General features: G+C 35.4%; 3 protein-coding genes across 3 annotated transcripts; 2 read left to right on the forward strand and 1 right to left on the reverse strand.

Moving 5' to 3' along the window:
- Window positions 1-6785: 6785 nt before the first annotated feature.
- On the forward strand, window positions 6786-7379 carry LOC115231660. The gene has a single exon (XM_029801633.1). The coding sequence runs from the start codon at window positions 6786-6788 to the stop codon at window positions 7377-7379; it is 594 nt and encodes a 197-aa protein (XP_029657493.1).
- Window positions 7380-8639: 1260 nt separating this feature from the next.
- On the reverse strand, window positions 8640-9737 carry LOC115231661 (general transcription factor II-I repeat domain-containing protein 2-like). The gene has a single exon (XM_029801634.1). It carries the CDS (start codon window positions 9735-9737, stop codon window positions 8640-8642), a length of 1098 nt encoding a protein of 365 aa, XP_029657494.1.
- A 1001-nt stretch (window positions 9738-10738) lies between these two features.
- On the forward strand, window positions 10739-11794 carry LOC115231662. The gene has a single exon (XM_029801636.1). It carries the CDS (start codon window positions 10739-10741, stop codon window positions 11792-11794), a length of 1056 nt encoding a protein of 351 aa, XP_029657496.1.
- The last annotated feature ends 446 nt before the right edge of the window (window positions 11795-12240 follow it).

The following is a 12240-nucleotide window of genomic DNA, read 5'->3' on the forward strand; positions in this document are numbered from 1 at the left end:
TCGAGTGGCAGTTTCCGAGGAGCCCACCGCGACCGAGATTCGCGGGAAAGAGATTCCAGACTCGTCTCCCTCGGTCGTTGTCTTCCTGGCAATGTCGGCAAGAAGGCGAGTCGCAGACCTACCGACGATTCTAGATGTTTCGAAGGCGAGGTCCAAAATATCAAAATGTGTTGTTTCATTTAACAGGCTCCATGGATGTCCGATATGGGGATATATAGATGTCATCTGTTTGGAAAGGTTTCTGGAAGTGGTCAGCAATTCCCGAGGCTTCATCCCCATCATTGAGTATTAAGTGTTCTGGTTCGTCCATGTCGATATTTTCGAGTTTTGAAAACCCGGTTAAGCATCTGAACATTTAACTTCCAGGTGAGAGCTTTTTATTTCTGGGACTTTCTCGTCTAGGTAGTTAGGTCATAATAAGGGTCCTGGGCTTTTATTTCATGAGGGGATTCTGTCGTCTGGTTTTTTTTTATAGCTAGTCCAAGTCGTCTTATATCTGTCCAGAGTTGTTGTTAGAAAGTTTTATTACAGAGATAGAGGTTGAATGCCAGACAGAAGCCAATTAGAGACTCATTGGATGAATTACCTTGCCTTCTGATGCATAATTTTTGGTTTTTTTAATGCATGCTTTGGCATTTTACTCTCGAGCCAGAAACACGATTGTTGTTTTTTACACTTTGGAAAGGCTCGCAATAAAATTCGTCAAACTCATCGGAGGAAGGTACCTAATATTTCCGTATAGGGTACATAAATGTTAATAACAGTTAACAATTTACTCTATTATCTATGAATTTGGAATTACAGGGAAAAATCAACTCATACTCATTTGTCAGATTATATCAGGTGTTTTATTTTGAAAATAAATTATGAAAGTTTCAGTTATTAAATATAGATTTCGCTTGTTTTTCTACTTGTAAAAAGCTGAAGTACTCTTCAACTTGTATACATAGTATAATGAATTTCTGAAGTATGAAAGAAAACTGGATTTGTAGATAAAGAATTTCAGAAAGAATTCAATGATTTTTCGTATTTTGAAAGTGGATTTATATCACACCACCAATCGCTTCCGATGCTTCCAAAGACTGGCGACTGCTTCTGGAAACTGAGCATGTCAATTCTAATTTCTCGTAATAAGAAAACACCTACTTGCAGTATGCTGGACATAAGGGGCCCCGCGTTAGAGTATTAGTTGAATTTTAAATTAAACATATTTGAAGTAGGAAAGTTTTTCAATGGCCAGTTCTTTAAAGATATGGAATTAATTAAAATATCCGCTCCTGAATCAATCGCCACAACTGCCGAATGTAAAAAATGAAAGCGAAGTACTCTTCACTTGTGAGAAGTACCAATTTTTTCCATTCGTAGTTGAGACGTCGGGTCTTTGTGCGAGAGAGAGGCAATCAGTTTCGTTCAGGAGATCGGGTCCCGGATGTCGACACTCACAAGCGACATCCACGAATCGAGATGGTTTTTTGTGCGGATATCCCTCGCAATAGTACGCTCGAACTCTTTCTAGATCGTTTAAAGGTGGTGGTTTCAATGTCGTCAAGCTTCTGGGCTCTCCGTTAGATGGCAAGCAGCTAATTGGTCGAAATGCAACTATTATCTATTCTAATTTTACTTCTAGAAGATTTGAAAAACGTGAAGAGATACGACCGATGTAAAAAAACCATAGAAAACCGTAGAGAAGCCAAGTCTTTAATTAGATTTGGTTTTAAGGTTGGATTCTCAAAAATCACGGCGGAATGGTTTAGAAGGCCAGAGATTCAATACTATTGTTGCCAACTATTCGGACACATTGCGCACTTATGTGGAAATAAAGAAAGATTTCTATTATGTTCGGGAACCCACCGAAGATCAGAATGTAAATCTGATGGGAAGAACAGAAATAAGTACATTAACAGACAATACAGCAACCAAAATTAAAATGGACAGTATTTTGTTCCGAAGTAAAGAACGTAACCAGGATAGTTCGTATGAAAGATCTAAACCAGAAAGATCGGCATAAATAATAAAGATCTATTTAAACTAATGAGAATGTATGGAATATCACTCCGGAAAATATAAAAATTGATACTGGAGTACAGACGAGCGACTCTCATTGTCCTCTGTTGGCGACTTTTCCCAGACTAATCGAGTTCTAAGTTAAATCTAGGAATACCACGATATCTTTGGAATGAAATAACGTCTAGAAAATAAAAATTGCAATCTACATATGAATGAATGAGTTCTTTGATTGTACAAAACACAGCCTTTCGAATGTGTTTTCATCCACTTTATTGTGTCATCCGAAGCCATCAATTTGTATAAAATCATAGTAATGTCTTATTAAATCGTCAACTATCTTAGGATTTTTCGGTCTTCCACGAATTTGAATTCTGTCCCGTTATCAGACTAGAATATCTGAAAGGGTATGATCCATGAAATGCTGTTTAATTTTTCAGCGACGTCAATTACACTTTCATTTCTAAGATTCCTTGTGGTTGGCATATTCCGAATAGACGTCAATAACGGTTAACACCAAAGAAAATGATCATTGTCATTTACAAACCATGGAAAAACACAATTTTATACCTTTTATGTCAATGTCTTTGGAATATGCTTAAAAATCTATTAGCTGATTGTTATCGTGATATATTTTCTTGTTTATCATTAAAAATTTGAGTTTTTCCATTAAGAGTAATGCGAGTATAGCGTACACGAAAGGATTTGAAAAACATAGTTCGACTCTCAAAGTGGAGAATTTGTTCTTAAAGTTTTAAAGGATATCGGATTAACACAAATTGTTTCAAGAAAATTTTTTCCTAAATTTTGTTTAATTAAATTAAAAAATAATTTAATTTTATTTAAGTAATATTTTATTTAAATAATTTAACTAAAAAATAAAATTAACGTGATCAAGTAGCTGAACATATTCACATGAACAACCTCTATATTATGCATACTCCGACAGTAAATTTACAGAATTGATTTTTAGACGAATTCACCGAAACCGACGAGGAAGAATATGTCCAAGAACAAGTACTCTTATAGAATATAACACTCAAACAGAAAAAAAATCAGCCAAACTCTCAATCGAGATCCGCAGTCCATCACTATCAGCCTATTAAAGGTCTATTAAAAAGTCTCAGTTCAGGTTTTTTATTTTTTTAACCCCAGACACGTTTAACTGCATAAACAAAATAATCGACAAAGATTGTCTTACTGCAGGGGACATGACAAAAAGTAAATGAAGTTATCCTACATAGAAATACCCTTCGAGAAAAGTCACAAAGGTCAACGGCCGAACAAGTTCTCGACAACGAACCCTCCTTATTCTCTACCGACTTGTAAGAAGAAAAGTCCTTACCAAAATCAACGGATGTGTGAACACAGGAAAAGAGGCAAAGTCTATCACGGAATTAGCGAAACCGGGGAATTGGCCGTGTGAAAGTGATTTTTCTTGAAAATTTTTTTAGGTATAAAAACGTCGATTTTGGTCTTTAAAGACCGTCAACGATATTTGGAGGGAGAACACCGATTCAGAAACCGATTTCGGGGAAATTCACGGAAGAGTATCCTCATTGGGCAGAAAAGGAGTTGGGGAATCTCAACCGGTGATTCTACGGAAAACCCCGAGATTATACAAGGCTGGGATTCGTGTCCTCAGCCTTTTTATAAAAGAACATGTGATTGTGATGTCCTTTGTAGGGAGGGAAGGATGGTGAATTAATGAGCTTTAATCTCTAGGCCAGCACCTCTTTTGAAGGAAAGTTAAGTTGTCCTTGTCCTCGGATGTCGTCTCTACGTTCAATGTGTGCTTATGATGAGGAGAAATGTACCACGACTGTCACCTTGTCCACGGGATTTGAGTGAATTCAACCTCATGTTTGTGTCCTTCCTGATTGGTTAGGATGTTGGGGATCAGCTTTTTATTATTGACGTGGCACAATCTGTGGAACATGACCACCCCAATGCTCTCCACTTTTTGAGATCAGATTGTAAAAATGTTATGGTTTGTTACTTTATTATTTTTTAGCATTTTTCCGTCGGAATGGTTGGTACCGACGATGGGAATAAGGCGGTTGTTTGACTTTGTTGTCGATTTGAGTCTTGGAGTGGTGGATGAATCATTTGTGGAGGAGATTATGGAGGGATGTGCGGAATGAGACTGTTCACGATGAGAGGGAAGAAGTGTTTATGAATTCCTTCATTCCTCGGACTCTTGATCAACTCAAGGGCCGAACGTGCATTTGAGTTGAGGCAGAGAGGGAATTAGATGGGGTAGTATTTTTTGGTATTTTTAGCTTATCAACAATAACGTGGTTGGACTCAACCAGGACTTTTGTGGGGCAGATGTGGGCGAGGAATCAGAAAACGGGAGAAGTGGGGATTCTGGGGAGTCGGAAAGTTTGGAAGAGGGAGAATTCGTAGAAAGGAAGGAAAAAAGAGATGACATTTCTGTGAGGTTACGGGAAATGTCTCCCAATAGTCGCAAAGTTGATTGGTTATTATTTTTTAAGAGTCATAAAAAAGAAATAAAAGAACAGAATCGACTCCGGAGGCAAGAAAAGACCCCCAAGCACATAAAGAAGAGGGAGCATATTTATCGATGAGACTTCGTAAATGATTTTTACACTTTGTAATCATTTAATAACATTATTCTTTATTGACTGCATTTTCTTTTCAATTCCAAGTATTTGCGCGGATTACTCTAGTTGGCTCTATTTTTGTTGGAGTGTCTATCGATGGTAAATTCATGAGCTTTATTGTCACAACTGAGATTTTGTTTGTTGCAACTGACAGTATTTCAGTGTAAAATTAGCATTTAATTGCAAGGTTATACATGTCAGCATATCGTGCTGCTTTGAAAATTACATTTATTTGATGAGTATATGTTATACTCTTTATTAGGATGATATATTTATAGGCTCGATCACACGGGGAAAGGAACTTTTTTAGGGAGGGAACTTACTCGATTATAGTCTTTTAATATAGATTTCCTTTTTTAAAAATATGAGCTCGGGCTTATAATATAGAGAACATAGTAATTTATTTTATTTTCATTACCTTTGCAAATTTAAGAGATATTTCCTACTCAATGTCAGGAAATAAATTTAACAATATCGAAATAAATTATTACTAACTTGCCAATTATTTTGGAAAATTTCCTAACTGAAAAATCTGAAATTCTTTATTTATTGATTATTCCATAATTTGAAGTATTAATCTACGTCAAAACACTCATTATGTTGTGAGATTGAGCTAAGTGTTTTTTATTATACAATTCTTTGATCATTCACTGTTGTGAAAATTCATTATTTTTAAATTCTACTTTTTCTGATAAACAGAATATTTCTGTCTGTCTTTATCTTATTTATAGGGCTTGACTTATGTTGGATTTTATCCTTCCAAACAAAAGAACCTCTGGTATAGTACCAATCAACGACCGAGAAATATTAATGCAAAGTATTGAGGGGATAGATTTTTTGTATTTTGGCATAGAGCGCAGTAACATCTGTGCTCCAAACTATATCAGCAGTAGACCTGCCTATACAAAAACCACTTTGGCCAGGGGATAAAAATTTGTTAACTTTTTATCCGGTGTAATGGGATGAGGGATAATGTTTTGCGTATGGAAGATAGTAGAATTATTGGTCTAAAGTTGCAAACGGGGCCTTTAGCTTTCCCGGGTTTATGTAATGGGATTAGCCATCCTTTTCCGAGAGCCGACGGATTATCTTCCTGAAGAGACCGATTGTAAACATCGGTGATTATTTTAGCTAGCTCCACTAGTGCGTGTTTTAAAAGTTCTGTCGGGATATTGTCTGGCCCTGCGGATCTTCCGGTGTTCAACTTTTTAATAGCTTGCAGAATTTCCGAGAGACTTATCGGGTTTGTTAATGTGGAATTGTCAGGTTTTAAAAATTTCAGTGTCTGATCAGTTTTAGTATACATATTGAATAGGGAATCAAAGTGCGAAGCTAGAATACTAGCTTTTTCGACGTCCTCGGTAACTGTACGATCGAGATTATGACAATGATAGGGGCCTCTGTTGAGGATGCGAATTGCTTTAAACATCATTGGCCCGTGTTTGTATTTCATTATTTCGGAAACTTGTTTTTCTGCTTCACTTTTGGCAAGAAATTTTTGTAATTGTTTCATCTTTGTTAATACTCTACCTCTCTGCGTACAGAGTTCTTTGATTTTCTCTGTGTTTTCCGATTGTAGTCTGAGTTCTTTTTGTATTAGAGAAAGTCGTCCGATTTCTGGACTACTTTGTTTGTGTCTCGATCCGTGTGTGGAACCCAAGACGTCAGACGAGGTATTCCGTATTGCGGTAACTGTTTCCTCCCAAATCTTGTTAGCTGGTTGATTTTAGTAGATACAGTCGATGCTGTTTTTGAGGGTCGTACAATATCGAAGATTGGTGAAGTCTTCGTATCCAAGCCTCTCCGTATCGTATCGTGCTGGGGCGGTGTCTTTGAGCTTTCCACGTATTCCATGGATTCTGTACAGCATTAACTGAGCCTCAACAAGTTTATGATCGCAGCTGGTTAAAGTCCACCATATGACCTCGAGTTTTTCATTAGGGCCTTTTTATAGTCTATCTGGTTATAAATCGGAATGGTATTTCTAAATTTATCTTTTCTAAACCAAGTCCAGGTGATTTTAATTTATAATAAAGAGCACTGAGTTGAGAGTTTTCCACATTTGATTTGAAGCACTGCGACACGGTCAGATGCCGCCCACACTCTTGACACGTAGTTAATAAGGTCCCGGTGAGCTGCGAACCTGAAACCATAATGTCGGGATTCCGATCCGAGGGTAATAAGATGGAATTCGTCAATCGGTTTTGCACATTGCAAGAACCGAAGAGTTTTCTTCACCCTGACGACGTTAAAATAATACACCTGCTTATGCAGAACACTCATCTTTCTGTCAAACTTGGCAAATGTTTTTCCAACTTTTTTCGGGCTTCTCGTGGAGTCCCACAGGGGGTTTCGCTATTTTCGGCCCTCTTCGTTGTATACCTTGAAGCAGCACTAAGAGAGTTCAGAGCTCTCGTTGGGAACAATTATGAGGAGATGATATATGCAGACGATCTGGACTTTGTTTTTGAGAAAATTCAAACACTTCAGCACATTTTCAACAAACTTCCATACGTATTCTCGAAATGGTTTTTATCCGTAAATTCCAATAAAACGAAATTTACAATGCTCACACGTATTGATCGTAGATCCGACGAATCTTGGAGAAGGCAAATGAAACTGGGCTCGCATCTAGGTGACTCAGAAGATGTTACTCGCAGGAAGATTCTTGCTATGGATGCATTAACAAAATATCGGCTATATGGAATCACAAAAAATAAGATTAAATACCAGGCTCAGGATATATAAGGCTTTTATCATCCCGGTTCTTACTTATAACTCTGGCACATAAGGAATCTCTAAACACGATATGGACCGTCTTGATTCTTTACACAGAACACAGCTAAAATCGTTAATCAAAATCAAATGGCTTTTGAAGATAACTAATGAAAATCTTAATAATAAATGCAAATCCGGTTTCCTGTCAGATGACATCTTCAGATCGAGATGGAGCCTTTTTGGCCATGTCCTACGTTTAAACGACCTGGTTCCAGCAAAGAATGCAATGGATTATTTCTTCGCGCAGACGGAGTCTAGATCAGGGTTTCTCAAGTTTTTTAACGTCGGGGCCAAATCGATAATTAACCATTGTCTTCGGGGCCGCAGAATAAATTAAATTAAAACTTTCATTAACTTTTAACTAATTTTTTTTTAGATTCATTTTTTATTCAGAAACCGAGATAGTTAGTCTTAATTAATTAAAGGAAAATGACTAAAACGAAAAATTGTTAACTAAAACGAAAAATTGTTAGCTATTTTAACTAATTGTTAACTAATTTGTCATAACACGGAATATAGGAGGCACATGTAGATCGCAAAAGCTGGCATAAGTGATTATCAGTCAATTTATTTCGATATTTATTTTTTATGTGAATCATTTTACTGAAAATTGACTCACATAAATAAGTGGATCCGAACATTGAAGCATATTTATAAGCATTTATGAGTATATTCGGATATTTTTCTTTGGGAAGTGAACTATAAAATTCCATTAAATTTTCAATCTTTTGCACTGAGGTAAATTGCACATCTGATTGAAGGTCTATCAATTCTAATTGGAGTGATGGCGGAGCATTCTTAGGATCTATATTGAATGGTGCTGCAAAAATTTTCATTGATGGCAAAATTTCATCAAAATTCTTAAAATAAACTAAATTTTAATAAACCTTAGAACGTTTTTCAAATTCAACAATAAGGTGACTGATAATGGTAGTATATTTTTCAAATGAACCGTTAGCTTTATTTTCACTCAAACAAGTAAAATGAATTGTATCTTTGAGCATTATTTGATCCCTCCAAAGTTTTAATTTTGATATAAAAGAAGCAATAGATCCATAGAGTTGATGGCAAAATTTATATTTCCCCTGTAATTCACAATTTAACGACGATAAATGAGAGGTTAGATCTACCCAAAAAGCTAAATCGGCAATCCACTCTTTACTGCTCAACAAATCATGGTATTTGTGGTCTTTAACAAATTCTCTTATTTGAGGGAGTAGTTCATAAAATCTAACTTCTATTCAAGCAAATATACCTTTTGAGGCACGCGGCACGACTCAACCATCGAACAGTGGTATGGTAAAGCACATCATTATGCACTGTGTCAATTTCCACTAACATTTTTTTAAATCTCCTGTGATTGAGAGATTTACCGCGTATCCAATTCACAATGGACAACACCGTACTTATTACATTTTGCATTTTAAGTGACTTTGCGATTATATTCTCCTGATGAATGATACAATGTTGCCAAAATATAGGATCAAGATTTTTTTCAAGTCTCCATTCTGAATAAAGTCCATGAAACCCTTTATTACGACCAATCATATTCGCCCCCCCATCAGTACATATGGAAATTATTTTGGAAGGATCAATGTCAAATTCTTTAATACTTTCAAGGAATTCGTTAAGTACATCCATTCCTTTTGTAGTGCCTTTTAATGAACGAAGAGAAAAAAATTCTTCAGAAATTTTAAAATCCGAAGTGACACCTCTAATGCATACGACCATTTGTTCGGTATCAGAGATATCTTTACTCGTGTCGACAGCAAAAGAATGATATAAAAAATCTTTCGATGTTCTATAAAAATTATTTTTAATAGTAAAGAACTTGATTAGCTGACGGGCAAGGTCCTCAAAAATACATTCTATTCTTCTTGTAATAGTATCATTACTTAATGGTAATCGTTTTGCAATATTTTGTATATTTGACGGACAACATTCATCACAAAAAATGGAAATAGCAGTTTTAATAATTTCTCCGTCAGAATAAGGTTTCATATTTACAGCAAGAAGGTGGCTAATTTTATAAGACGTTAATAACTGATGCTTATTTTCCACTGGTTTAAATATTGAGGACTGATTTTTAAATGACGTCTTTAATATATTGAGTTTTTTTTTCATTGACTCTCCGAGATATAAATTGTATATTTCGGAGTGCTTCTTATAATGACGTTCAATAGTATAATTTTTCAATGAATTAATGACACAGTTGCATATCAAACAAACAGCTTTACCATTCAGTTCAACGAAAAAAAACTTTTCTTCCCATTCAATTTGAAATTCTCTATTTTCTTGAGATAATGTTCGATATTTCTTTGATGGCATGAAAAAATACTCAACCTGAAATATATTTACAAACACGTGTAGTTAAAATATTATCTTTAATAATATTAATTTACAATTAATTTTATATCCAAAATTTATTTTAATGTTTGGAAGTCGGGGCCGCAAAAAAGATTCTCGGGGCCGCATGCGGCCCCGAGGGCCGCACTTGAGAACCCCTGGTCTAGATTTCGTGATAGACCAAGAAAGATTTGACTTTTCCAGCAGAACACTTAGAGACAATTATTAATAAGACCCAATGGGGACTCTTTGGCCACAGACTACGGATGGTTCCCTCTGTTCCAGCTAATAACATCATGAAAACATTTTCATGCTCTGGGCCTTTTCGAGGTAGGCAACGGAGGAAGCTACCACTGACCATAATAACCCAAAGCATGCCAGATTGTTACTATAACATTTCCCATACTAAATGTTGTGGTCATGACACACTAAATATGGTTAACATAAAACTTTGAACAAAGAATTTTTTGGTGTTAATCCCATTTAGTTTGGTGTTAATCCCATATTGTTTGGTATTAATCCCACTTAGTTTGATGTTAATCCCACTTAGTTTGATGTTAATCCAACTAAGTTTTCTCCTAATCCCAGTTAGTTTGACGTTAATCCCAGTTAATTTGACGTTAATCCAATTTAGTTTGACGTTAATCCCAGTTAATTTAACGTTAATCCAATTTAGTTTGACGTTAATCCCAGTTAATTTGACGTTAATCCCAGTTAGTTTGACGTTAATTCCATTTAGTTTTCTGATAATCCCACTTAGTTTTCTGCTAATCTCACTTAGTTTTCTGAAAATACATACTATAGAAAATGCATACGATCTATACAATTTTCCATACTAAATGGGATTAATGCCAAACTAAGTGGAATCAATAACAAGCTAAGTGGGATTAACAGTAAACTAAGTTGGTTTAATAACGAACTAAATGGAATCAATAAAGGATTACGTTTATTATAAATATAATTTTTCGATCCAGCGCAAAAAAATGCCACGTAAATCATTGGAAGAGAAAGAACAATTGCATAGAAATAAAATAGATTTAATTTCAGCTGCAGAATCTGGTGGAGATTGGAAAAAAACAGCAATTGAACTCAATATCTCAAGAACAACAGCATATCGTTGGATAAAGGATGGAGTTAAACCTGACGCGAGAGGTGGAAATTATCGAAAAAAGTTTAACAAAGAACATGTCGATTTTATTATATCATGCATCGAAGACGATAACACAATTACCCTTCATGGAATAAAACAAAAATTTGAATTACATTTTCCGCAATTATCAATATCAAAAACGAGTATCGCTCGACATCTCGATCTAAGTTTATATACATTAAAGAAATTGAGATTCGACCCTGAAGAAGCTAATTGTGAAATTAACAAAATCAAAAGGAAGGAATTTGCTGAAAAATATTTAAAATTTCAATCGGAAAATAGACCAATTTGTTTTATGGATGAATCAAATTTTAATCTTCATATCAGCAGGACAGAAGAAAGATCGCTAAAAGGAACAAGATGTACTACTCTAGCTGCTGCGTCAGAAGGGTCAAATATACATCTAATTGGATGCATCTCAAATCTAGGACTCATTTACTATGAAATACAAAGGGGAGCTTTTAAAAAAGAGCAAGCTTGTCACTGGATGAAAAATTGTTTGAGGCAAGCACGGATTAAACATGATGGTCCAGTTATTATGGTGTTGGACAATGCACTAGCTCACAGTGGTATCGAAGTTCTTCAATTGGAAGAATTTAATGATTTTCATATTCTTTGTCTCGGTCCGTACAGTCCGATGCTTAACCCCGTCGAACATGTATGGTCCAAAATAAAAGCTCACGTAAAAAGAGACATCTCTTCTCTAAAAAACCAAATTCTATTTCAACAAGGAAAAGATTTGTCAATTATAGATTATCGAACAGGGATACTTGAAAAAATAACTGTGGATAGAATAAAAACAATTACATCTGATGATTGTGTGAGCTTTATTTCTGAAATACAGAAAAATATTGGTGACATGTTAAATATGGTTAACACCAAATTTTAAACAAAGAATTTTTTCGAGTTAATTCCATTTAGTTCGCTATTAATCCTATATTTTTGATATTAATCTTACTTAGTTTTCTATTGATTCCACTTAGTTTGTTATTGATCACACTTATTATTAACACGTTCACGAGAGCCATAATATTTCAAATTCCTCATGTGCCGCAAAAGATATTAGAGAACTAGTTAGGTTGCTCCAAGCTCCTTGTTCTTAGCTAGGTTCCTCGGAGAGTCCAGATCGTCACCAGATGTCACTGTTTTCTTCAAGCTTTTTAGGTCATTTTGTAAAACGATTGGTAGGGTAGTTCTTGGTCTTCTACGAAAGCGTTTGATATTAAAGGAAGAGTAGTAATCTTCAATTGCGATATTCGGGAAGGATGTCGGGTTTAATTTCAGGAAGTGTCAAAACAGTCTCTTAAAAGAGATAATAATCTCATGGCTTAAAGG

This window comes from Octopus sinensis, unplaced genomic scaffold (genome assembly GCF_006345805.1).
Source record: "Octopus sinensis unplaced genomic scaffold, ASM634580v1 Contig18749, whole genome shotgun sequence".
Lineage (NCBI taxonomy): Eukaryota > Metazoa > Mollusca > Cephalopoda > Octopoda > Octopodidae > Octopus > Octopus sinensis.

Coding starts and splice junctions, on each gene's coding strand:
- LOC115231662 (XM_029801636.1), top strand. CDS start 10,739: ATGCCACGTAAATCATTGGAAGAGAAAGAACAATTGCATAGAAATAAA.
- LOC115231661 (XM_029801634.1), bottom strand. CDS start 9,737: ATGCCATCAAAGAAATATCGAACATTATCTCAAGAAAATAGAGAATTT.
- LOC115231660 (XM_029801633.1), top strand. CDS start 6,786: ATGTCGGGATTCCGATCCGAGGGTAATAAGATGGAATTCGTCAATCGG.